General features: G+C 42.4%; 1 protein-coding gene across 7 annotated transcripts in view; it reads right to left on the reverse strand.

Moving 5' to 3' along the window:
* Positions 1–23,400, reverse strand: part of magi1b (membrane associated guanylate kinase, WW and PDZ domain containing 1b) — a 149,216-nt gene that overhangs the window by 78,932 nt on the left and 46,884 nt on the right. For all 7 annotated transcript variants that reach the window (XM_053673898.1, XM_053673894.1, XM_053673899.1 and 4 more), the window contains exon 2: positions 7,535–7,651. In XM_053673898.1, coding sequence (XP_053529873.1) covers positions 7,535–7,651 — 117 coding nt within the window. The remainder of the gene's footprint in view (positions 1–7,534; positions 7,652–23,400) is intronic.

Below are 23,400 nucleotides of genomic sequence, written 5' to 3' on the forward strand. Positions count from 1 at the left end.
TCAACTTTTGACCTGCAGGCGATATTATCATCGCGGAGATTGCGTGATAGCGATGACGTCACCACATACTCGACACGTTCTGTGTTCTAGTATTCCGACCAATTAGAATCGGGAATTCGTCAGAGCTGAGGCATAATAAAAAGGCAGAAAATTAATTATTCATAGGAAGAAAAAAAAAAAGAAAGAAAGAAAGAAAGAAAGAAGGTGAACCATAAATAAACTCTTACTGAAATCAAACTCCACTTAGCATTGCTAATGTTAGCAACACTCTTGTCAGGATGCTTTTATTTATTTATTTATTTATTTTTAAACGTCTCTGATACTGGTCATCTTCGAAAGCTTCCTGAGATGCAGATGTGTCAGCACTGTCTCGGACGGTGTGTTATTGATCAGCGTCAGTGTGAATGCAGGTCACACTCAGGGAAGATAAATGACCGTGACGATGTGTAGGTGTGAATTTTGGGGTTTAGTCACTGATCCGAGGCCAGTTCCTCAAGCTAGATTTTTTTTATTCATTTTTTTTTTTAAATGGTGCAAATTCGGACACAGTGCAAACCCCCTCCCGTCTGGTTCTGACCCATGACCTCTCCGGCGCAAGGCAACGAGATGAACAGGATGGTGTTTAAAGACACATTCTTCTTCTTTTGTTCTCTTAAGCTCTTGTGCCAAAGAGATGCTAACTCTCAGGCTGAAGAAGTTTTTCTGGCTGCTTTTCACTTGCAAATTAAATTGGGAGTGGGATTTAGAGTGTGTGTGTGTGTGTGTGAGAGAGAAAGACTGACGGATCCAAAATGATGAAGCACTACAAGGAATAAAATGTAAAAACATCCCAACGTTACTTGGGTTGAACATTTCCTGCCGTCGAAACCCCTTGAAGCTAGCAGATGTTCAAATATTAGGAAAATCAGATCATTAAGCACCGCCGTATTTATCAATCGGATTAACTTTTTAATCCTGAACTTTCCTTCCACGGCGAGCCGAAACGGTTACGCCGCCTTTAAAGATGATTATTAAAGAAGAATCGCCTTGTATAGTTCTGAAGTTAACAGCAAAAGTATGTGGACACCTGACCATCACACCCATACGTGATTCTTCCCCGAACTGTTGCTACAAGGTTAAAAGCACGGACCTGTCTAGGACATCTTCGTATGCTGTAGCTTTACAATTTCCCTTCGCTAGAACGAAGAGGCCCGAACCGGTTCCAGCATGACGATGGTAAATTTGGACTGGAAGAACTCGTAAAACGACCTCAACCCCACTGAACACCTTTGGGATGAACTGGAACACCGACTGCACAAATCCCCACAGCCATGCTCCGAAATCTAGTGGAAAGCCTTCTGGGAAGACTGGAGGTCATTATAACAGCATTCGTCACATAATTAAATGGACCGAAAAAGCTAAAAAAATAAATAAATAAATAAAAATAATTTTTAAAAAAACCATTGTCCTTGTAAAACTTATTCATTCACCGATCAGATAAGTTCAACACTACTCCCGAAGTGCACGTAGAAATCGCAAAGATCACCCAGGCACGGAGAAAACACAGAGCCGGCACGCAAAACATTTATGCAAATTATCGTGCAAATAGTTTCAATTATTTTGTGCGCCCCTAGTGGTGCAACAGAAAATCAACGGGAGATGACGAGCTCGAATCCTGACGATGCCCAGGGAGAAAAATCGGTCGTGCGCGGTCATTCGCAGCGACACTGGCCTAGCGTGCGCGTTTGTGAGCTCGTGTATGCGGAAGATGGCTGACCGCGCTTTCCTCCGTGTGTGTTACGCTGCCCTATGATATAGGAGAGGTGGCAGGTGACCAAATTGGGGAGAAAATGGAGGGAGGGGGAATGCATATACACACACACACACAAAAAAAAAGTCCCTCTCCTGCGGTTCTGGATGTACAACAAGGAGCCAAATATAGACCTAATTCTGAAGAGATGTAGGCTTTTTTCTCTGCATTAATTTTAATGGCCCTAACATGCATCCACCCACCTACATATGGCGCGTATAGTTTATCTGTATATACTCGTGCTCGCAATAAAATGATTATTAAACTATACTTAGCACATCGTGTGGGGAAAAAAAAATACCGTATTTCTCATAATAGATGGTTTATAATAAGCATGTTGTTTGAACGAGTGTGCTAAGCAGAACCAGGGTGTGTAAAATTAAATATATCACACGCTCTGACTGTTTCTCAATCTAGATTTGAAATGCTGTTGTTGAGCCATGCCGGACAGATTCTAGGTGTCGTTACTATCCGCCTGTCGATGCAGTCGACTCCCTGTCGGGAACGTGCTGTTACACACCTAACCTGCGAACAGGAAATGAATAGCGACTAGCAGCAGACTGCTGATTAGCATGCTAATCAGAGACAACAAGCGAGCAGGGTGGGTTTCTCCACCCACGCCCCCCCCCCCCCCCAGCACTGGTGTGAACCACAGCTGCTAGAGATGGCATGCTAATGCTAACTAACGCTAACAGGCTAGGCTATTCCTGACAGAGGAACAGCCACTGGTTAACCGAATCAAAATTTCACGACTTTTGAATCACCCTGAAATATGTCGTTTACAATTTCAAACGAATTTTATCCATAAGTGACCTGTTTTTTTTTTGTTTGTTTTTTATAACGCTAACATAGACTTACATTTGTCTCTCTATAGCTCGCCCGTGTGCTAAAGTGACTGTTCAGAACGATTACAAACAAAAAAAAAATAAAAATACCAAAGAGACGACTTTAGCATTACGTTCGGTACGACTGTGGGAAAATCTTTTGGTTAAACGTTAACAGAGTTGACGCTAGCACTGACAAAATGCAACTGTTTTGAGTATCAGCCTCTTCTCAGTAGATCTAGGTAAAATAGAGATATTAAAAAAAAAATAATAAAAAAAAAATGTAGGTCAGGTCACTGTTGGGAGAAACGATCTAGATACTTTAATGCGTTTTGATGTGAGTTGATTCGAAAAAAAGGCTAAAAATGTGCAATATCGGTGGCTCACCGTTATGTTTTTCCAGTATCACAGTAATATTGGTAAGACAGGAAGGCTATATGATCCGTTTGCTCACTCCCCAGGTGTTTCTCATGACTGCATGGAAAGCTGGTGTAAACATTTCCATAGCGCAATGAAACAGATGGAGGAAAAAAAAAAAAATGGAAAAAACAATTATTTGAATCATTTGTGTGTGCAAACTGATTCATCCGAGTCACTTAAAAAAAACAACCAAGAGTCGCTGAAAAATGATTCGGAGAAATGAATCACACAAAGCTACATGTCAAGTACTGACTGTTTCTAAGCATCACTCTGTGTGTAGGTCTGTTGATATTGAAATGCACAGAGCTAACAGAGTACGTGCGCACACACGCGTGCGCACACACACACGCACGCACACACACAAAGCACCAGCAGTGCTGGGTTTGATTTGCTCTTGCCGCTCAGCCACAGAGCACTATTGTTCAGGTGACATCTGGAGCTGATCACGGCTCACACACCCTGCCCCTTTGCCATTCCATCACACACACGCGCTTCCACACACACACACACACGCGCGCACGCTTCCACACATACACACCCATGCAGGAATAACGAAGCCTGGGCCCTAGTAGAACTACACACAATAGCCACTAGATAAATTGGATTGATGCAAAGAAAAAAAAGCCACGACACAACACCATCTGTCTTTCGGCCTTTCGTATGACTCTAGCGCTCTGTCTATCCCTTCATCAACCCAACCCCCCATCCACCTCACGCCCAGTCACCCCACCAGATCCCCCTCCCAGACCACGGCCATGCCTTTAGCCTATATTCCAGACACAGAGGTCCTGCTTTCGCTCGCACGAATTAACCGCATTTCATTATGGCGGGGGGGGGGAGAAGCAGGAAAATGAAACTTGCCTCTGTGCAGAGAAAGATGGAGGCTTTGCTAAAGACGGAGTATTAATCCGGTGTGCTGGAGACGGAGCAGCGGCAACCTGAGTGGCGAGACATGCGACTGCTGCTGAGAGTCGAGAGAGAGGGAGAGAGAGAAAGAGAGAGAGGGAGAGAGAGGAGGAGGGAGGAGACGGCCAGAGGAAGGGTTTCAGAGGTGAAGGCTGTACTGTCGTGATGCTCAATTGACCAACTAGCTAAGAGAAGACCTGCTGCTCCCAACACACACACACACACACACACACACACACACACACAGAAACTACATACTGTACACTAGTGGACAAAATAAGTTTCATAGCATTGCTCTCATTTGTGCTCATAGGGACCCTACGGAGTGGATGAGCACCTGTTCACATCCCATAAGGAACACCAGAGAAAAGGGGAAGAAAGAATGACAGGAAAAACAGCAGCTAAGCACAAGCCAATGGAGAAAACACTCACACACACACACACACACACACACACACACACACACACACACACACACACACACACACACACACAGGATTAAAAAAAATGAAAGAGAAAAAGAGCAAAAAGAGAAGGCGAGAAATAGAGTGTATTCGTGGCAACCATCTTGTTTCTCACACACACACAGCTGCTCTTTCTTAAAGGGACAGCGCCATATATATATATTTTAAATTGCCACCATTTCTCTGTTTGGGTATGAATATCACCCATCCACTTCATGAATCTGTTCTGAAGCCACAATGTGACCATGATCGAACCCGAGGCGGAATATTTACTCTTTTTTTTTTTTTTTCATTGTGCAAAACTTGCTGAAAAAGTTCAAGTTTAGAACAGATCGAAGATAAAAATGTTCTCACACAGCAGTGAGAGTTGACCTGCTCCAGGGTCACGCATCCTAATCGTCACCCTTGGCCTGCTGCCGTCCTCCTCCTCACACACACACACACCCACTGGCCACCTGGCAAGGCGACTCATGGCTCAGGCCATCAGGAAACAAAGAGGCAGCTGCACCCAAATGCACACTCATACTTCCCCATGAGTGACCCTCAAACACACACACGCACGCACACACACACACACGCACGCACGCACACAGCTGTCCGAGATTGCCAGATACAGGACCAATATCTTTCATTTCTTACATTAAGAGGCCTGACCCTTCAGGATCAGCGTTTCCTCGTTTACACTCCTGTATAGCTGACTCTAAATCAGCCAGGATTCCTGTACATTTAAGGCCCAGATTTAAGGTTTGGAGTGACAGATTAGATTTTCTGATCTCCCATGAGCCCATGTTTCCCATCAAGCTTGCCCAGCTGTCTCCTGTCCATCAATCACATGCAGGTTATCCGATCAGTTGAAAGAGCGAGTGCTTTTGCTCATAGTGCTGCACACCGGTGGTGGTGGCCGGGGGGGCGGGGCGGGTCAGATGGGAGTGTCCCGGAATCCGTTTATGAGCTCGGACACGCCCTTACAACATACGAGTAGCACACGGACCTCAAAGTTAGTCTTGAGAAGAAAAAATGATATTCAAATAACATTGTGAAAATACACGTGCATATTTAAGTTTGAATGATTTCCTTCTTCATACTCTGAAGACGCTCATGCATGCACACAACAACATTCCCATCTATGGCCTGGAAGACACACCCGTTCATTTTCATATAAGCTCTCAAAGACGCACTCAAACTTCATGAACTCGAACACACCCACGTTTCCAAATATCGACTCAATGACACACTTACATCTCTGCATACAGTATAAATTAAGACACGCCCGCATTTCCTTATTTAAACACAGACACACCCACATTTCTGCAGATGAACTTCAATAAGCCCGTATTTCCATATATGATCTGAGACACACCCATATCTCCTTATTTAAAACACAAAGACACACCAACATTTCCTTTTATAAACTAAAAGACGCACCCACATTTCCGCATATGAATTTGAATAAGCCCGTAGTTCAAAATAGGAGCTCAAAGGTACACCCACATTTCCTGCATATGAATTTAGACACGCCCACATTTCTATATGTAAATTCGTATACAACCACATTTCCACACGGAACTCAAAGACACCCACATTCCCATGGATGCGCTTAGACACCCCCACATTCCTGTATACGAACTCAGACATTTTCATACATAAACTCAGTGATGGCATATTTTCCAATATGAACTCGTATATGCACGTGAACTTGGACACACCCACTTTTCTACATACTATAGATATATCGGTAGTCGCAATCGTCTAAAAATTTGTGCACGATACATGCTGTTAAGGATCGGTGCATCCTTATCATCGACTGAATCAAATGGACTGAATCATCAACTTGAATCAAACGGACTGAATCATCAACTTGAATCAAACCGGTGAATCTTTAATCTGGGGGGAAAAAAAATAAATAATGGCAAGAGAATCTCTCATAAACATGCACAACTGAATCCTAGACACACTGGGAGAAAATCTAGAAGTATCAACTGGATCGAAATTCCATTTGGAAAAAAGTTACTGATGGACTGAATATAAAGTGAAGAGAACCGCTGTCAGATCTACAGATCGACACACACTCGGTATATGATATGATAAATCACTGAACCTCTTAAAAGAACATGGCTGCCACCCTCTCAAATACTGTGTGAATTCCACAGCATGTCATCAATGAGAACACACACACACACACACACACACACACACACACACTGAAGCCTTCGTTCGTTATTACACCTATAACAAATCACTAATACAAATGATGGCAAAATTTTGTTGGCATAAAGTTTGTTCAGTTTTTGGGTGAACGGACAGAACTGAAGAAGAAGAAGAAGAAGAAGAAGAAGAAGAAAGAAGAAGAAAACAGAAGATGAAGATAAAAGAATAAGAACAAGAAGGAAAAAGAGGGAAGATGAAGGAAGATGAAGGAAGAAGAAGAAAAGATGAAAGAAATGAAAGAAGGAGATAAAAAAAGAAGAAGAAGAAGAAGTAGAAGAAGAAAAAGGAGGAGGAAGAACAAGAAGGTAGAAGATGGAAGATGAAGGAAGAAGAAAAGATGAAAGAAGAAGAAGAAGAAGGTAGAAGATGGAATTTGAAGGAAGAAGAAAAAATGAAAGAAGAAGAAGGAAGAAGCTGGAAGATGAAGGAAGAAGAAGAAAAGATGAAAGAAGAAGAAGGAAGAAGCTGGAAGATGAAGGAAGAAGAAGAAAAGATGAAAGAAGAAGAAGGAAGAAGCTGGAAGATGAAGGAAGAAGAAGAAAAGATGAAAGAAGAAGAAGGAAGAAGCTGGAAGATGAAGGAAGAAGAAGAAAAGATGAAAGAAGAAGAAGAAGAAGGAAGAAGACGAAAAGATGAAAAATGTAAGAAGAAGAAGACGAAGGAAGAAGAAGGAGAAAGAAGAAGAAAAGATGAAAGAAATGTAAGAAGAAGAAGAAGGAAGAAGATGGAAGAAGAAGAAAAGATGAAAGAAATGAAAGAAGATAGAAGATGAAAGAAAAAGAAGGAAGAAGAAGAAGAAGAAGGAAGAAGAAGAAGGAAGAAGATGGAAGAAGAAGAAAAGATGAAAGAAATGAAAGAAGGAAGAAGATGAAAGAAAAAGAAGGAAGAAGAGGAAGAAGAAGAGGAGGAGGAGGAGAACTCACAAGGCACAGCATGGCGGTAGAGGTTATCCCGTATGGTCTGCTGGAGCTTGTGGTCTTCTGAAGACTTCTGAAACCTCTGGCTCAGGTACTGCTTGAGGTCCTTATTCAGCTTATTTCCTGGGGAGCACAGAGAGAAACAGGATGATTCAGGGTGCTGTCATTTTAAAGCTTCTTCAGCACACTGTACTTAACGTCGGTTTCTTTCCCACCAGTACAGCACCGAATCGGGTTACGTCATTACATCCCGTTAACAAGCTTCCTGAAGAGAGGTTTATTTTACGTTTATTGATTTGGCAGCTGCTTTTATTCTCGGTGACTTGGCAGAATGTAGTCGAGGAGCAGTCCGTGATGCATAAGCTTCGAGCTTCAAGATCCTACAAGCATAAGCTTCCGCTAACTGACGCACAACAAGTGCGAGATAGTTGCAGGAAAAACTGAAAGTCTCGCATGCGCTTGTGTACGGAGAAACGGAGAGAGCTGGCGATCTACAGCGACAGGAGGAGGAGCAACCGGTAAAGACGCAATGATGAGGCTGAGCAAAGTTTAACTTTACGCAAATGAGAAGCAAAGCGATGTGATGATGAGCAGGAATGGGAGAGAGTGTGGTCTTTTTTTCCCCCCAAATGTCAGTCCTACTCCAAAAACACGATACATTAAGAGCTGGATGGTGGGTGGGAGTGGGGGGAAGGGGGGGGGGGGGTAAACTTTTGAACAGGATGACCGGTGTAAACTGCTGCTATTTTCTCTTCTGAGAAACACGTAAACATCTTGACATGTACTAAATGAGAAATAATAAGGTTTTCGAATAAAATAAACACCGATCATCTTGTTAAAAAGTTTACACCCCCCTGGCGCTTGACGCTTTCTTGGGCATCAGTGAACGTTTGCACCGTATGTGATAGTCGTGTACGAGTCCCTCGGTCGTCCTCGGTGTGAAAAGATGGATGTCGACATCTTAGTCACTGTTGGAAAGGGCTCAAATACGAAAAGATGCTGGAAGAGTAAAGAATGTGCAGGACCTGGAGGATTTTTCTGAAGAACAGTGGGCAGTACAACTGCTCAGGACGAACAAGGGACTCGTGAACAACTCTCACAAAACATAAACACATCATGTCATTGATCATCCAGGTAACGACACGCAGCATTAAGAATCACGCGTCGGTAAATTTATGAGCTAAAAACTGATCGATGTCTGTCTCAGATGGCCAGATGATCATGCGAAACCCCGAACGAATGAAGTGATTCAGAAGGAATCATTTAACGGAACAGAATCAAACGACTCAAAAATGTAAACTCCAGCGGCCCGTACGGAGAAAAATCTCCGCAGGTATGAACGCTGGGAACACTGACTACATCAACAAAAAAAACAACAACAACAACAACAGCCAATTAGAACACTCAGGACAGAGCTCTTTTTTTGCATCGATACACAGAGAATAGACATAACTACATGCCATCTGTTTGAAACAGGGAGGTGTATTCGTTAGCGCTGGTGTTGGGACACGATCCGTCTGAGACGGACGTGACTGATGATGGAAAGTCTCTGTAACCGAGGCTCATCATTTCCACTTAACGTTTACCAACAGCTCATCGGATTAGCAGCACTGAACGAAGCCGTATTTTGTATTAACTCGCCTCTCACGAGACTTCAAGCTGCACTGAATCCGTTACCATAGAAACAAGCTAGGCTTATCAGCGGGCTGACTGTACTCTTGTTTGAAGATGTGGAGTCTTTAATCAAATGGAAGTAGTTTATTTATTTATTTATTTTTAGCTCTTATCAATAAATATTATTCTATTACACAGGACACTGAACGATTAAATCAAATATTCAATATTCAAGCAAATCGAACGGTACAGGTTTCTAAATCGTATTTTATCCTAAATAACAATCCTCCCAAATTATATGTCATAAAGGACTGAATGATATGGAAATTGTCACCGATACCAATTTTAAGGAGCTAAAAATATCTTCTAATATTAACAGTACCCAAATATTAAGCGGACACTGATATATTTAGTTAATTGTTTACATTTAGCTCTATTTAATTAAGCTGAAGCTTGTATGCAGTGGGACTTACTACGTGATACTGAGCAGTTGAGGGATAAGAGCCTTGCTCAGAAGGTGTTGGAGAAGGAAACGTGCATGTAACATTTATGGAAGGAGTCTCCGGTGTCAGCGTAATGGGACAAGCCATGGGTTTGTAGTCTATCTTTTTTATTATAACTTCTAGAGAAAGGGAGCAAATGACTGTTTATAGCGGCTATAACAGAAGTGAGAACGGAATAAAAACAAAAACATTGGAACGGTCAGCAAATTGCTGTGGTGTAAGATGAAGAAAACACTTTGGGACATCATGATGTAGTTTTTATAAAAAAAAGTATGCCTGCTCAGAAATATGTGAAGGGCATGCCTTTCATCCATGTATGGACTATTTTAAGCCACGCCCACAACCCCGCAGTCCAAAGACACGCCCACAACCCCGCAGTCCAAAGACACGCCCACAATTCTTCAGTCTAAAGACACGCCCACCTGTCTGCATTCTAAAGTTCACACCCACAACTCCGCAGTCCAAAGACACGCCCACAACTCCGCAGTCCAAAGACACGCCCACAACTCCGCAGTCCAAAGACACGCCCACAACTCCGCAGTCCAAAGACACGCCCACAACTCCGCAGTCCAAAGACACGCCCACCTGTCTGCATTCTAAAGCTCACGCCCGTCAGTCTGTAGTCTAAAGACACATCCACCTGTTTGCTGTCTAAAGACACGCCCTCCTCTGTAAAACAGTCACACCCTAATTTGAAAGGAACCCTACGCCCATAGAGATGAGAATTCAATAGCCATGAATGGGAAACGAATGACAGTTTTTAACACCTAGTACTACACTTTCTTTCACACTCATGCCATTACCTGGCAGTGTGTGTGTGTGTGTGTGTATGCGCGTCTGTGTCACCGAGTAAGCTACACCATAGCAGGCCATGTGAAGAATTTCCCACCCTCAGCTCGACCATCTGCTTCTAAGACACTGATCGCTCACCCAGCGAAGAGACGCCGACGGCCAAATGGTGTTTATGTGTTAATGCCAATCCCCTGGGTGCTCACTCCAACGCCAGCGCGCTTATTAACACACACAACACGCCTCAGACTGGAACAGGCAGGAGCTGAAATAAAGGCTCGGTTACAGACGGGAATGTGGAGCAGCCGTCCTGCTGAGACGGAGCTCCTTGGTTTATGTGAAAAATATTAAAGAATGTTTTGTTTTTTTTTTTCCCCCTCCTGTACAGATTAAATTCGAGCTCGCTGCTGGTGGTCAGTCAGACTAGCACGTTAGAACACACTAGAGCCCCAAATAAAGTTTTCATCACTTGGAAGCGCTTAAAATCTAGTAGAACGTGGGTGTGGAATGGACTCCAAAGCTTTAGAGCGACAGGAATCAAGGAATCCACTGCTTGGGATCGACTCCCAGCACCTTCGAGGTGATCGGTCAGCAGGAGGGCGAATTGATTGCCAACTCCGAACTGGAGAGCAGAGGGACATTCCTGCTTGTAACAGCTTCATCTGCCATTCTTTACCACTTTGAAAAGGAAATTACATCAGATCTCGGTGCCCTCTGGGTAATTCGGTCTACACTCACGTTGCCTTCATCTCCCAGCCTTCTGCCGACTCATCTAACACACTTCCTCTAATCTGATAGCATAATGGAATGGTGACAGGGTCTTGTCTAAAAGCAGCCAGCCAGGGCAAGTCGACAAGGAAGTGTTGAAAATTGTATTAGCACGCTGGGTACGAGTAATCCGTCTCACGAAATCCACTCCGCAAACGATCTGCAGGGTGGAACTGCGTCTCGGATCAACACGAGGTCTGCTGGTGCGAAGGCAAAGGAGGCTGTTGCCATGGCAACACCGAGAGCCGGATCAGTAGTAAACAACCCTGCAGGCCTTAAACCAGACGACGGAGGCTTCGGTGTCGGCTTCTTTATTTCCTTCCGCTGGCTCGTGATTCACGCGCCGGCTCTTCGGTTTAGCGCTGGGCTACCCGCAGGTATAAAGTCATCGGAACGCTCTGACCTCAAAACGCGTCATTCGGTCTTTACATACAAATCAAATAGATCTATAACTATAATCGGAATCCAAATCACGTTCGGTTCCGCCTTCGGAGACGGGGCCACGCCGACCCGAGTCCAGACGCCTCAGAAGCCACGTGAGCCGATCTGCTTACGTTGGGTTTTTGGAAACGGTGCAACAAACTACCACGGAGCTTCCATTACTGTTAACCTTGGAGCTTGCGTGGACGACTAAAAGAAGCGCATTTCAGACACAAAATGTAGCTATAAACGGCTAAAAAGTACGACGTGTTATTATCGAATAAGTACAAAATTGTAATCCTTGGCGAGTTTCTGTGGCGTACAACTCTTTCGTGAAGTGCTGCTGTTGGAAACACACTGAAGGTCATGCTGCGAGAGGAAAATAATCAACGTCCGGGTGGTAACAGCAACCCTTTAATCACACCGCCCTGTCGCTGATTATTTTCCCATCACTGCGTGACTTCAGATGTGTTGCTCCTCATTTATCTGATAGTCGCTGCCTAATAAACGTAAAATAGTTCCGGTTTGATTTCAGCTATTTTATTCGGAGTGATTTGAGGCCTGTAGGCTAAACCCGTCAGCCTGGGAAGTCCTGGGAAAGCTTCACTCCAACTGAATGATGAACTAGTGTAGATAACCAACTGTGTGTGCGCGTGTGTGTACGTGGTTTGAAGTCTGAAAATGCTATAAATTCAACGTTCAGACGCCGAGTGTCTCCAGACGTCAGCTGGAATATGATACAGGCCAGGATGAAGACTCAATCACAGCCTGGACAGCGCGATTCCTGGATCAGTCGAGCCGTCTTCCTATAAAAGGACTATTTCCAGTGTGTGTGTGTGTGTGTGTGTTCGTGTTCATTTCATCTCCGTCCTGGCAGCTGATATCTTTTCTTACGCCTTTGGAAAAAAAAATAATAATAATAAAAAATTGAAAGCAGATTAGCGAGACGCTGGCCTCGTTTTCCACTGAATAAACCTCGCAGTAGTGAATGCACTCTGGATGCACTCTGTCCTACTGTACGTGTGTGAAATCAGGCCCAGAGAGAGAGAGAGAGAGAGAGAGAGAGAGAGAGAGAGAGAGAGAGAGAGAGAGATACAAAAAGAGAGAGAGGGTGAGAATTATTAGCTCTCCAGCTCGGAGTGTGTGGGAGTGAGAAGGATTTGCTGGAAGCAATTTATATATAGGGATGCATTGATGTGATTTTTATGATGAAACGCAAAACAAATATATATATATATATTTTTTTTTTAAATTTTTCCAATCCGGTGTCGATATCTACGGTAAGCTCGTCCGGGTGGTGTGTTCAGAAACCCGCGTGCAGACGTGCATATACGCAGAGATGCAGAGAACCCTGAAGATTCTGAAGCTTGAGGCCAGAAAAGTGTAGAAACGATTTGGGAGGTTCTGTGGCCTGTGGGCGGAGCCTCTGAGGCTGAGACTATGGTGTTATAACATAGTGGTAGTGGTGCTAGTTGTTGTTTTTTTTGTTTTTTTACTTCAATAAACAATAAATTGTGTGATTTAACCCCTTTACCTCAAATATTTGATTGACAGCCAGCATACAGCTAAGAACCTCAGCTTTACTTAATCACAAGCTGTCCCTAATTTTACTTTCCAACAACATTTTATAAACCGTGTGTGTGTGTGTGTGTGTGTACAAGCCTCAAGGAGATACAGAATGTATGTATGTATGTATGTATATATATATATATATATATATATATATATATATATATATATATATATATATATATATATATAGATAGATAGATATAGTGACAGTATGTGTGAATAGCACAGCTGCTGTAGTGAACACACACACACACACTTTACAAGAAAATCATTTACTCCTGCATTGCTTTCAGCAATTCCTCCTCATCCACACACACACACACACACACACACACACACACAGCAAGCAAAGCGTGTGTGCCTTTCTCTCTCTGGGCCTAATTACCTGCGTACAGTAGAACGGTGTGTTCAGTATTACTGCCGTTTATACCACCCTCCTAGCAGTCCTGCAGAAAACCCTCTAGAGTCCTAAACACACCGCGGCGCACTACCAAGTGCGCTTCAGTTCTCACAAACGCAGCAGAACAGCAGCCTGCAGTCCTCAAAATAGCCCAAAAGAGTCATCCTCCGAGTGGGAAAAACTGCGAGTTGCTGCTTTTTAATACATCTATATAGCTTTTTTTTTTTTTTTTTTAACTTTTATAACTTTGCAACCGCTTGAGATGTCAACACACTTAAATTAAACAGCAGCCTGAAGTGAGTTAACGCGCACCAGAAGTTTCTGCGGCTGGAACGAGCTCTTCGTGACGTCTGTCCGCCGGATCACGTCGCACGAGCCGATTTTTAAGAATTGCAACTTTTTTATGTCAGTCAGATGATGAATGACGTCTTCCACCACAACGTCAGCCAATCAGAGCGTTAAATAAACCATGCAGCAGATCCAATCGCAGGGTGACTGCGGTCGTCAACGCGTCGTTTCCCTTCCTAAACCTCAGTACGGAGCAGTGGACTCAACTTCTAGCAGTTTATAAAGTGGTTTATGGAACAAGTAAGTCAGTGTCATTTTTGTTCTGAACGTTCTTCTTGTTTATGAAGTGACTGGATTTCTTCTTTTTTATTATTATTATTTAAATAGAGGAGTTTGGCAAAAAGTCAGGAACTTATGTCTGGTCCTGGCATGATGTAGTTTGGTGAACGAGCTAGTTTAGTAGTAGCAGTAGTATTTTTAGTATTATTATTAGCATAGTGGTAGTTGTAGTATTATTATTAGTATAGTAGAAGTAGTAGCAGTATTTGCAGCATTATTATTAGTGTAATAGAAGTATTTGTAATAGTAGAAGTTGTACTAGCAGTAGTAGTAGTAATGTTAGTTGCACTAGCAGTAGTAGTAGTACTAGTAGTAGTAACAGCAGCAGCATTAGCAGTAGCAGCAGTAATAGTAGTTGCACTAACAGTAGTAGTAGTTTAAGAAGTAGTAGCAGTAATAGTAGTAGTAGTAATAGTAGTTGCACTAGCAGTAGTAGCGGTAGTAGTAGTTTAAGTAGTAGTAGTAGTAGTAATGGTAGCTGTACTAGCAGTAGTAGCGGTAGTAGTAGTAGTTGCACTAGCAACAGTAGTAGTAGCAGCAGCAGCATTAACAGTAGTAATAGTAATAGTAGTTGCACTAGCAGTAGTAGTTTAAGAAGTAGTAGTAGTAATGGTAGTTGCACTAGCAGTAGTAGTTTAAGAAGTAGTAGTAGTAATGGTAGCTGCACTAGCAGTAGTAGTTTAAGAAGTAGTAGTAGTAATGGTAGTTGCACTAGCAGTAGTAGTTGCACTAGCAGTAGCAGCATTAGCAGTAGTAATGGTAGTTGCACTAACAGTAGTAGTAGTAGTAGTTAAGTAGTAGTAGTAGTAGTAGTAATGGTAGTTGCACTAGCAGTAGTAGTTTAAGAAGTAGTAGTAGTAATGGTAGGTGCACTAGCAGTAGTAGTTTAAGAAGTAGTAGTAGTAGTAATGGTAGTTGCACTAGCAGTAGTAGTTTAAGAAGTAGTAGTAGTAATGGTAGGTGCACTAGCAGTAGTAGTTTAAGAAGTAGTAGTAGTAGTAATGGTAGTTGCACTAGCAGTAGTAGTTTAAGAAGTAGTAGTAGTAATGGTAGGTGCACTAGCAGTAGTAGTTTAAGAAGTAGTAGTAGTAGTAATGGTAGTTGCACTAGCAGTAGTAGTTTAAGAAGTAGTAGTAGTAATGGTAGCTGCACTAGCAGTAGTAGTTGCACTAGCAACAGTAGTAGTAGTAGCAGTAGCAGCATTAGCAGTAGTAATGGTAGTTGCACTAACAGTAGTAGTAGTAGTTTAAGAAGTAGTAGTAGTAATAGTAGCTGCACTAGCAGTAGTAGTTGCACTAGCAACAGTAGTAGTAGTAGCAGTAGCAGCATTAGCAGTAGTAATGGTAGTTGCACTAACAGTAGTAGTAGTAGTTTAAGTAGTAGTAGTAGTAGTAGTAGTTTAGGAAGTAGTAGTAATGGTAGTTGCACTAACAGTAGTAGTAGTAGTAGTAGTAGTTTAAGTAGTAGTAGTAGTAGTAGTAGTTGCACTAGCAGTAGTAGTTTAAGAAGTAGTAGTAGTAATGGTAGCTGCACTAGCAGTAGTAGTTGCACTAGCAACAGTAGTAGTAGTAGCAGTAGCAGCATTAGCAGTAGTAATGGTAGTTGCACTAACAGTAGTAGTAGTAGTAGTAGTAGTAGTTTAAGAAGTAGTAGTAATGGTAGTTGCACTAACAGTAGTAGTAGTAGTAGTAGTAGTTTAAGAAGTAGTAGTAATGGTAGTTGCACTAACAGTAGTAGTAGTAGTTTAAGAAGTAGTAGTAGTAATGGTAGTTGCACTAGCAGTAGCAGCATTAGCAGTAGTAATGGTAGTTGCACTAACAGTAGTAGTAGTAGTAGTAGTAGTAGTAGTAATGGTAGTTGCACTAGCAGTAGTAGTTTAAGAAGTAGTAGTAATGGTAGTTGCACTAACAGTAGTAGTAGTAGTAGTAGTAATGGTAGTTGCACTAGCAGTAGTAGTTTAAGAAGTAGTAGTAATGGTAGTTGCACTAACAGTAGTAGTAGTAGTAGTAGTAGTAGTAGTAATGGTAGTTGCACTAGCAGTAGTAGTTTAAGAAGTAGTAGTAGTAATGGTAGCTGCACTAGCAGTAGTAGTTGCACTAGCAACAGTAGTAGTAGTAGCAGCATTAGCAGTAGTAATGGTAGTTGCACTAACAGTAGTAGTAGTAGTTTAAGAAGTAGTAGTAATGGTAGTTGCACTAACAGTAGTAGTAGTAGTAGTAGTAGTAGTAGTAGTAGTAGTAGTAATGGTAGTTGCACTAGCAGTAGTAGTTTAAGAAGTAGTAGTAATGGTAGTTGCACTAACAGTAGTAGTAGTAGTAGTAGTAGTAGTAGTAGTAGTAGTAGTAATGGTAGTTGCACTAGCAGTAGTAGTTTAAGAAGTAGTAGTAGTAATGGTAGCTGCACTAGCAGTAGTAGTTGCACTAGCAACAGTAGTAGTAGTAGCAGCATTAGCAGTAGTAATGGTAGTTGCACTAACAGTAGTAGTAGTAGTAGTAGTAGTTTAAGAAGTAGTAGTAATGGTAGTTGCACTAACAGTAATAGTAGTAGTAGTAGTTTAAGAAGTAGTAGTAATGGTAGTTGCACTAACAGTAGTAGTAGTAGTAGTAGTAGTAGTAGTTTAAGAAGTAGTAGTAATGGTAGTTGCACTAACAGTAGTAGTAGTAGTAGTAGTAGTAGTAGTAGTAATGGTAGTTGCACTAGCAGTAGTAGTTTAAGAAGTAGTAGTAATGGTAGTTGCACTAACAGTAGTAGTAGTAGTAGTAGTAGTAGTAGTAGTAATGGTAGTTGCACTAGCAGTAGTAGTTTAAGAAGTAGTAGTAGTAATGGTAGCTGCACTAGCAGTAGTAGTTGCACTAGCAACAGTAGTAGTAGTAGCAGCATTAGCAGTAGTAATGGTAGTTGCACTAACAGTAGTAGTAGTAGTAGTAGTAGTTTAAGAAGTAGTAGTAATGGTAGTTGCACTAACAGTAGTAGTAGTAGTAGTTTAAGTAGTAGTAGTAGTAGTAATGGTAGTTGCACTAACAGTAATAGTAGTAGTAGTAGTTTAAGAAGTAGTAGTAATGGTAGTTGCACTAACAGTAGTAGTAGTAGTTTAAGAAGTAGTAGTAGTAATGGTAGTTGCACTAGCAGTAGTAGTTGCACTAGCAGTAGCAGCATTAGCAGTAGTAATGGTAGTTGCACTAACAGTAGTAGTAGTAGTAGTAGTAGTAGTAGTAGTAGTAATGGTAGTTGCACTAGCAGTAGTAGTTTAAGAAGTAGTAGTAGTAATGGTAGCTGCACTAGCAGTAGTAGTTGCACTAGCAGTAGCAGCATTAGCAGTAGTAATGGTAGTTGCACTAACAGTAGTAGTAGTAGTAGTTTAAGTAGTAGTAGTAGTAGTAGTAGTAATGGTAGTTGCACTAGCAGTAGTAGTTTAAGAAGTAGTAGTAATGGTAGTTGCACTAACAGTAGTAGTAGTAGTAGTAGTAGTAGTAGTAGTAGTAGTAGTAGTAGTAATGGTAGTTGCACTAGCAGTAGTAGTTTAAGAAGTAGTAGTAGTAATGGTAGTTGCACTAGCAGTAGTAGTTGCACTAGCAGTAGCAGCATTAGCAGTAGTAATGGTAGTTGCACTAACAGTAGTAGTAGTAGTTTAAGTAGTAGTAGTAGTAGTAGTAGTAATAATGGTAGTTGCACTAGCAGTAGTATTTAGTAGTAGCTATAGTCATAGCAGCAATAGTTAAATTGTAAAATGTTTTAAAAAAAAAAAAAAAAAAAAAAAAAAAAACCCTTTTCAGTGTGAAATATATTTTTACATTTATTTTTGTTTATGGCCAATAAAAAAAAAAAGTCATACTGTTTCCGAGGTTCACAAAACCTCAGGACTACTGAAATTACAAAATGACTTCCACACTGTCCTTTCACGTGCATGTAAAGTTTGTGTGTGTTCAATCTGACTGCTCGGGTGCCAAAGGGTTAAAGCAACAGACCTGGAGAAAATGTTTCCATATCTCATAAAGTAAATAAACCGTGTATTATGAACAGTAAAAGCGTGTATTATGAACAGTAAAAAGTTAAGCATAAGCCCAGAAAGGCATTGAGGTCATTATCACAGAGTTCACACTCTGTGTGCGTTTGTGTAGGAGTACATCACTGCCTTCTGCATGGTCTACATTACAACCAGTCTGCCTCATCACCATGGCAACCCTGCACCAACCAGCTGCTCTGCCCCAGTGTTTGAGTCTGCTGCACCCTACTGGTCGACACGGTCCTTTTATATGCACACACAAACACACACACCCCAATCACAGGTGCACATGCATATACAAACCTTACATACACAGTCTAATGCTTACACACACACACATCACGTTGACTAACACTCAGATGTAGATACACACACACACATATATATATATATATATATATATATATTTTTTTTTTTTTACGCACAGAAATAAAAGGGTGAGTTGCAGATTTTCATGAGTTATGAAACAAACAGGCTTCAGTTCATGAAATACTACAACACTGAACTATGGCATCACTAACAGGATCAACACTGGTACATTAATGACAAATGTAGAGCTCCATTTTCTAAGCAGACAAAATTTTCAGAGCGTGTCATACTCCAGAGACATTTATTATCCTTAAAACACTCCGTCTTCTTTCAGTCTTGACCCGGATTTGACCCGGATGGAAAAGCCTAATCGGTGTACTCAAGTTCCACGCACAAACCCCACAGCTCGTTCGCACAACACGTGAAGTCGAGTCTCGCTCTCAAATTTATGGCGTGATTGGAGCAGCAGGGGAAAAAAAAAAAAACACACACACAAAAAAAAAAAAAAAAAACCACAAAAAACGATTCCTCCAGAGAACTCTGAGCAACAGGAGCGAGCGAGGCAGCTACTCTCTCTAGTGGCAGAGGAAATTGTTTACCACTCTGAAGATTGCTTTCATCGATCTGAGGCGTTCTTAGCAGAAATATGCTCCTGAGCATTCGTCTTGGACACGCAGCGCCGTCACCGGCACCATCTCTCACAGACGCGCCGAACTGTCCGAGCATTTGGGTCATCGACGGCTTTTAGATTTGTTGTTCCGGAGAAACGCAGACAAAAAGGGTAAGGACGAGACAGAAGGATATACCCGGAGGACGAGAGACAGACAGCGCCGAGTGGCTACTTCACTTCCTGCGAGGTGGAACAAGACCAGCGCTTCGTATTTGACTTCATCCTGGAAAATCTTTAGCAAAGAGCCAGTCGTGCTGAACGTATCCTGATCAATCGTCTACATTTATTCACCCGGCAGACAAATTTCACGTCAAACTGAAACGATCAAAGTTTACCGTTAAACGTGTCTTGGCTTGGATTTGACCTTGCATGACCTCGCACTAGAAAATCCCTAGAGATCCTTTTTCCGGGAATCATAACGAAAGCTCCAAAATGATATTCCGTTTCGAGCCCTTTAGAGCACTCGCCCTTTACCGCATCGTGTTGCCATATGGCAACAATTCATTACCTCCAATTTTTTGATAATCAATAATACAAAACTACTGTTTTCCTAATGTAACTGGAAAAAGGGAGTTTAAACTTTGACATGTCCAAAAAAAAAAAAAAGAAAAGAAATTCTCACGTCACATGACCAGGAAGTGCTCTTTCTACATCCTTTTCTGCAATCACATGATATGGCGACGATCCTCATTGGATGATCAATATGTAGGTAAAACTACATAAAAGGTAAAAACTGAAACACTATCTGAGACAGGTTAACATTTATTTTTTGCCATTTAAACAAGTTTAGATATATATTGCGTATTCTGTTACATGGAAATTGTAATCTCATACTCATTTTGTGTTATTCTTCACAGTACGATACTTTCCACAATCGCACTTTGTTGCCAAACGGCAACAATTTACAAACTAACCCTACTAAATATTGTTATATATATAGATGTCAAGTGTAATGAGAGTCAGATCATTCGTTCGTCTTGAGTGAGAACTTAATCCTGGTCAGGGTCACAGTGATCCACAGGAATCCAACCCAGATGGGGTTCATCTTCGGGGCGATTTGTAGCAGCCGATCCACATACCAGCGTGTTTTTGGGAGTTCGGATGAAACCAGGGAACCTGGAAAATGCAAGGGATTCTGAGGTACAAGGGCATCCACATTAAAGACAGATACGTGTGAACTAAGACAGCTTCATTACATCACAGGATCATCCTCATCATCATCATCATGGATCTTTTGTTGTCTAGGTGTTGTGTTACAGAAGTCCTTTTCAAGCCAGAAACGCCGTAAGAGTCACTGAGCGAGGTACCATCTGGATTCTTCCCAGCATCTGCCTCCTTTAAGATCCCAATCGAGAATAAAGAAAACAAATTGCTTCTTAAGAGTCCAGGTCTGGAGTGAGCGTTGGAGGACAGAAACTCATTCGTTATTCTGCTACACGTGTAGTGCACTTAAGGAACAAGTCGATCGAAGCAATATCGGCGGATGAGGACTTCACTGCAAGTAAACTAAACAGTTCCACCGGCATGTCCTGCTCTAATGATCCAGTGTTCACCAGAACCGAATATATAACAAAGACAAGGTTTGATGCTGATTAACAAGAATATTAAACCCTAATCAAGCAAGGCTCCAAAGTACATTTGTAAAACTCGTTACGCCCGTCCAGCTTCCATCCATCAGCACCGAGCTGCTCCTTCAAGACCAAGGCCCGAGAGGAGTGATCGGAGAGCAGCTTAGCGCTCTGTTAAGAGCTGTGCTGAGGAGCGTGTGTGCTCGGCCCTCTCTGAGCGAGATGGATTTACACAGACCTATTGATTTAGTGCCATCAAAAACGGAGGGAGCGGGCTGCGATTAGCTCTCAGGTGGTTTTCATCAGGCTTTCCGCTCGACAGCTGGTTAACCACAGAGGGTGTGTTTATATATAGCGCATGTTCTGTGGGTCTGATCAACTCAGAGTGGGTAGATGAGGAAATCCATTTCTGAACCACAGACACGGCGAGGAAGTTTAGGGCTGGAAAGTTCAACTGCGACTGATCTATAGCCAGGCCGCTAATGCTTCTCGGAGAGGTTTCCGTTAGGGGTGTGAACATCAGGCTTCCACGCGATACTGGGCAACACGCCTGCCTCGCACCTCCAGGGTTGCGGTTCGAATCCCACCTCCGCCCTGTGTGTGTGTGGAGTTTCCATGACTCCCAGTGCTTCCGAATGCTCCAGTTTCCTCCTGCAGTCCAAATACATGTTGTCAGTAGTGTGTGAATGTGTGAGGTCGTGCCGTGCGATGGGTTGGAACACCGGCCAGGGTGGCCCCCGTCCTGTGCCCCGTGTTCCCCGGGATAGACTCTTCGCTCCCCGTGACCCAATAAGCGGTATGGAAAATGGATGTAAGGATGGATGGATGGATGACTGACATGTGAACAGCTTTGTATCAGAGATACAAGGAAATTACACGTCACGTGGTTTAAAGGTTTATAGTGAAGATTTAAATGTTTGAGTGTATGAGCGGTTACTATAGAAACAATAACGTATTAGAAAAAGGGCATTAATATTAACCGGTCGTTCCGAGTCGCAACCGGAACTACTTTGTGGTGGAAAGCAAGATGTGATGGAGGCAACAAGTGGAAGTTATGGTATTTAAAATTCCATTCATAACTCCAACATTGTGCATGTTGAATATTGTTAAATATCTCTTTGTCTCTCTCTCTTTCCCCCTCTCTCTCCTGATGCTGTGTAGTCACACTGTTGATGTTTACATGCTCCTTGTTAAGAGTCCCATCATCTCACAGCATGACACCTGCTGCCTGCAGTTCTCTCTTTCTCTCTCTCTCTCTCACATACACACACACACAATGGCACCATGCCAGCCTCACCACGAGGATCCTTGTCCATCTTTCCCCTCTAACACCGACTAACGTTTCCGACTCGGCCAGCAGGGGGCGGAATTTATCATCATCGACCAGAGACGGTGACACCACAGGGCCGCCTTTAAAACCGGTCATCGTTCCGAGTAAAAGGAGACGGAGGGAATCATTTCGACAGCAAGGTTTGTTCTTGGCTTGAGAGTCAGACCACAGGAGGTTTATGGTCTGGATGAAATGTTGATTTCCTGTCAGCGTCTCTTCTCAAGAAGACGAGTAACCGCGTGAAGCTGTCGAAGCTTAGGTTTATAAATGCTTGCTGATTAATCGGCAGAGGAAATCTCTCATCGTTAATGACTTCAAAACAGAAAATAAAAAGTCTCACAAAAGTTTTCAAAACCAAGCTGACAAGTGTGTGTGAACTCCCCAAACAAATCCACATGCCTCTATCTGCAGCCAAGCTGAAAGCCTTTATTTATAATTAACTTTATTATTTATCATCATCATTATTATTCATAATAATTGTGAATTATTATTATTTTTATTATTACGTAACCGTTCCCTCTTACTCATAATTTCTGTATAGTCTTTCTCTTCTCATGACCATGAAACTGTGACCCAGTTTCTGCAACACACACACACACACACACACACACACACACACACACACACACACAAGACGGAGTGAGGGGACATTCTGCTGTGTCACATCTGCTTCCGTCTAATTTTAGCTACAGGAACGCAGACCCTCCAATGAGAGATAAAGTGGGAGAGAGAGAGAAAGAGAGAGAGGCGAAGCACCACACACACACACACACACACACACACACCCCTTTATATGATAGACACACTCTGTCCCAAGCTTTCTTGGGACACACACACTCACAAACTAAACTCTAACCACAGTGTCTGAGCAAGAGATGGTATATTTGGGACGGACACACACACACACACACACACACACACACACACAGCAGCTGGGGCAGCACCTGTATTTGTGCGAGTTGCTTTAACTCCACACCTACGACATGGTTTCATCTCCAATCTGGCAACCGCAGCATAAGTCAGCTCGGGAGCACCAGACGCCTGAATCACACTTTAGAGCTTATAAGAAATGTGTGAGACCCGAGTTGGGCAAAAACAAATGTATACACAACACGCACACACAAACACACACACACACACACACACACACACACGTGTGCATGGAGTCATCAGCTGGCTGAGACGCCAATGAAGCTTTATGAAGTGTGACAATTGGGCCGAGTTAATCAGATCCACAAGCCTGGAGCACAGTGATCCCGAATACAAAGAGCACACAGAAAAGGACATGTGTGTGTGTGT

This window comes from Ictalurus punctatus, chromosome 21 (genome assembly GCF_001660625.3).
Source record: "Ictalurus punctatus breed USDA103 chromosome 21, Coco_2.0, whole genome shotgun sequence".
Classification (NCBI taxonomy): Eukaryota; Metazoa; Chordata; class Actinopteri; order Siluriformes; family Ictaluridae; genus Ictalurus; species Ictalurus punctatus.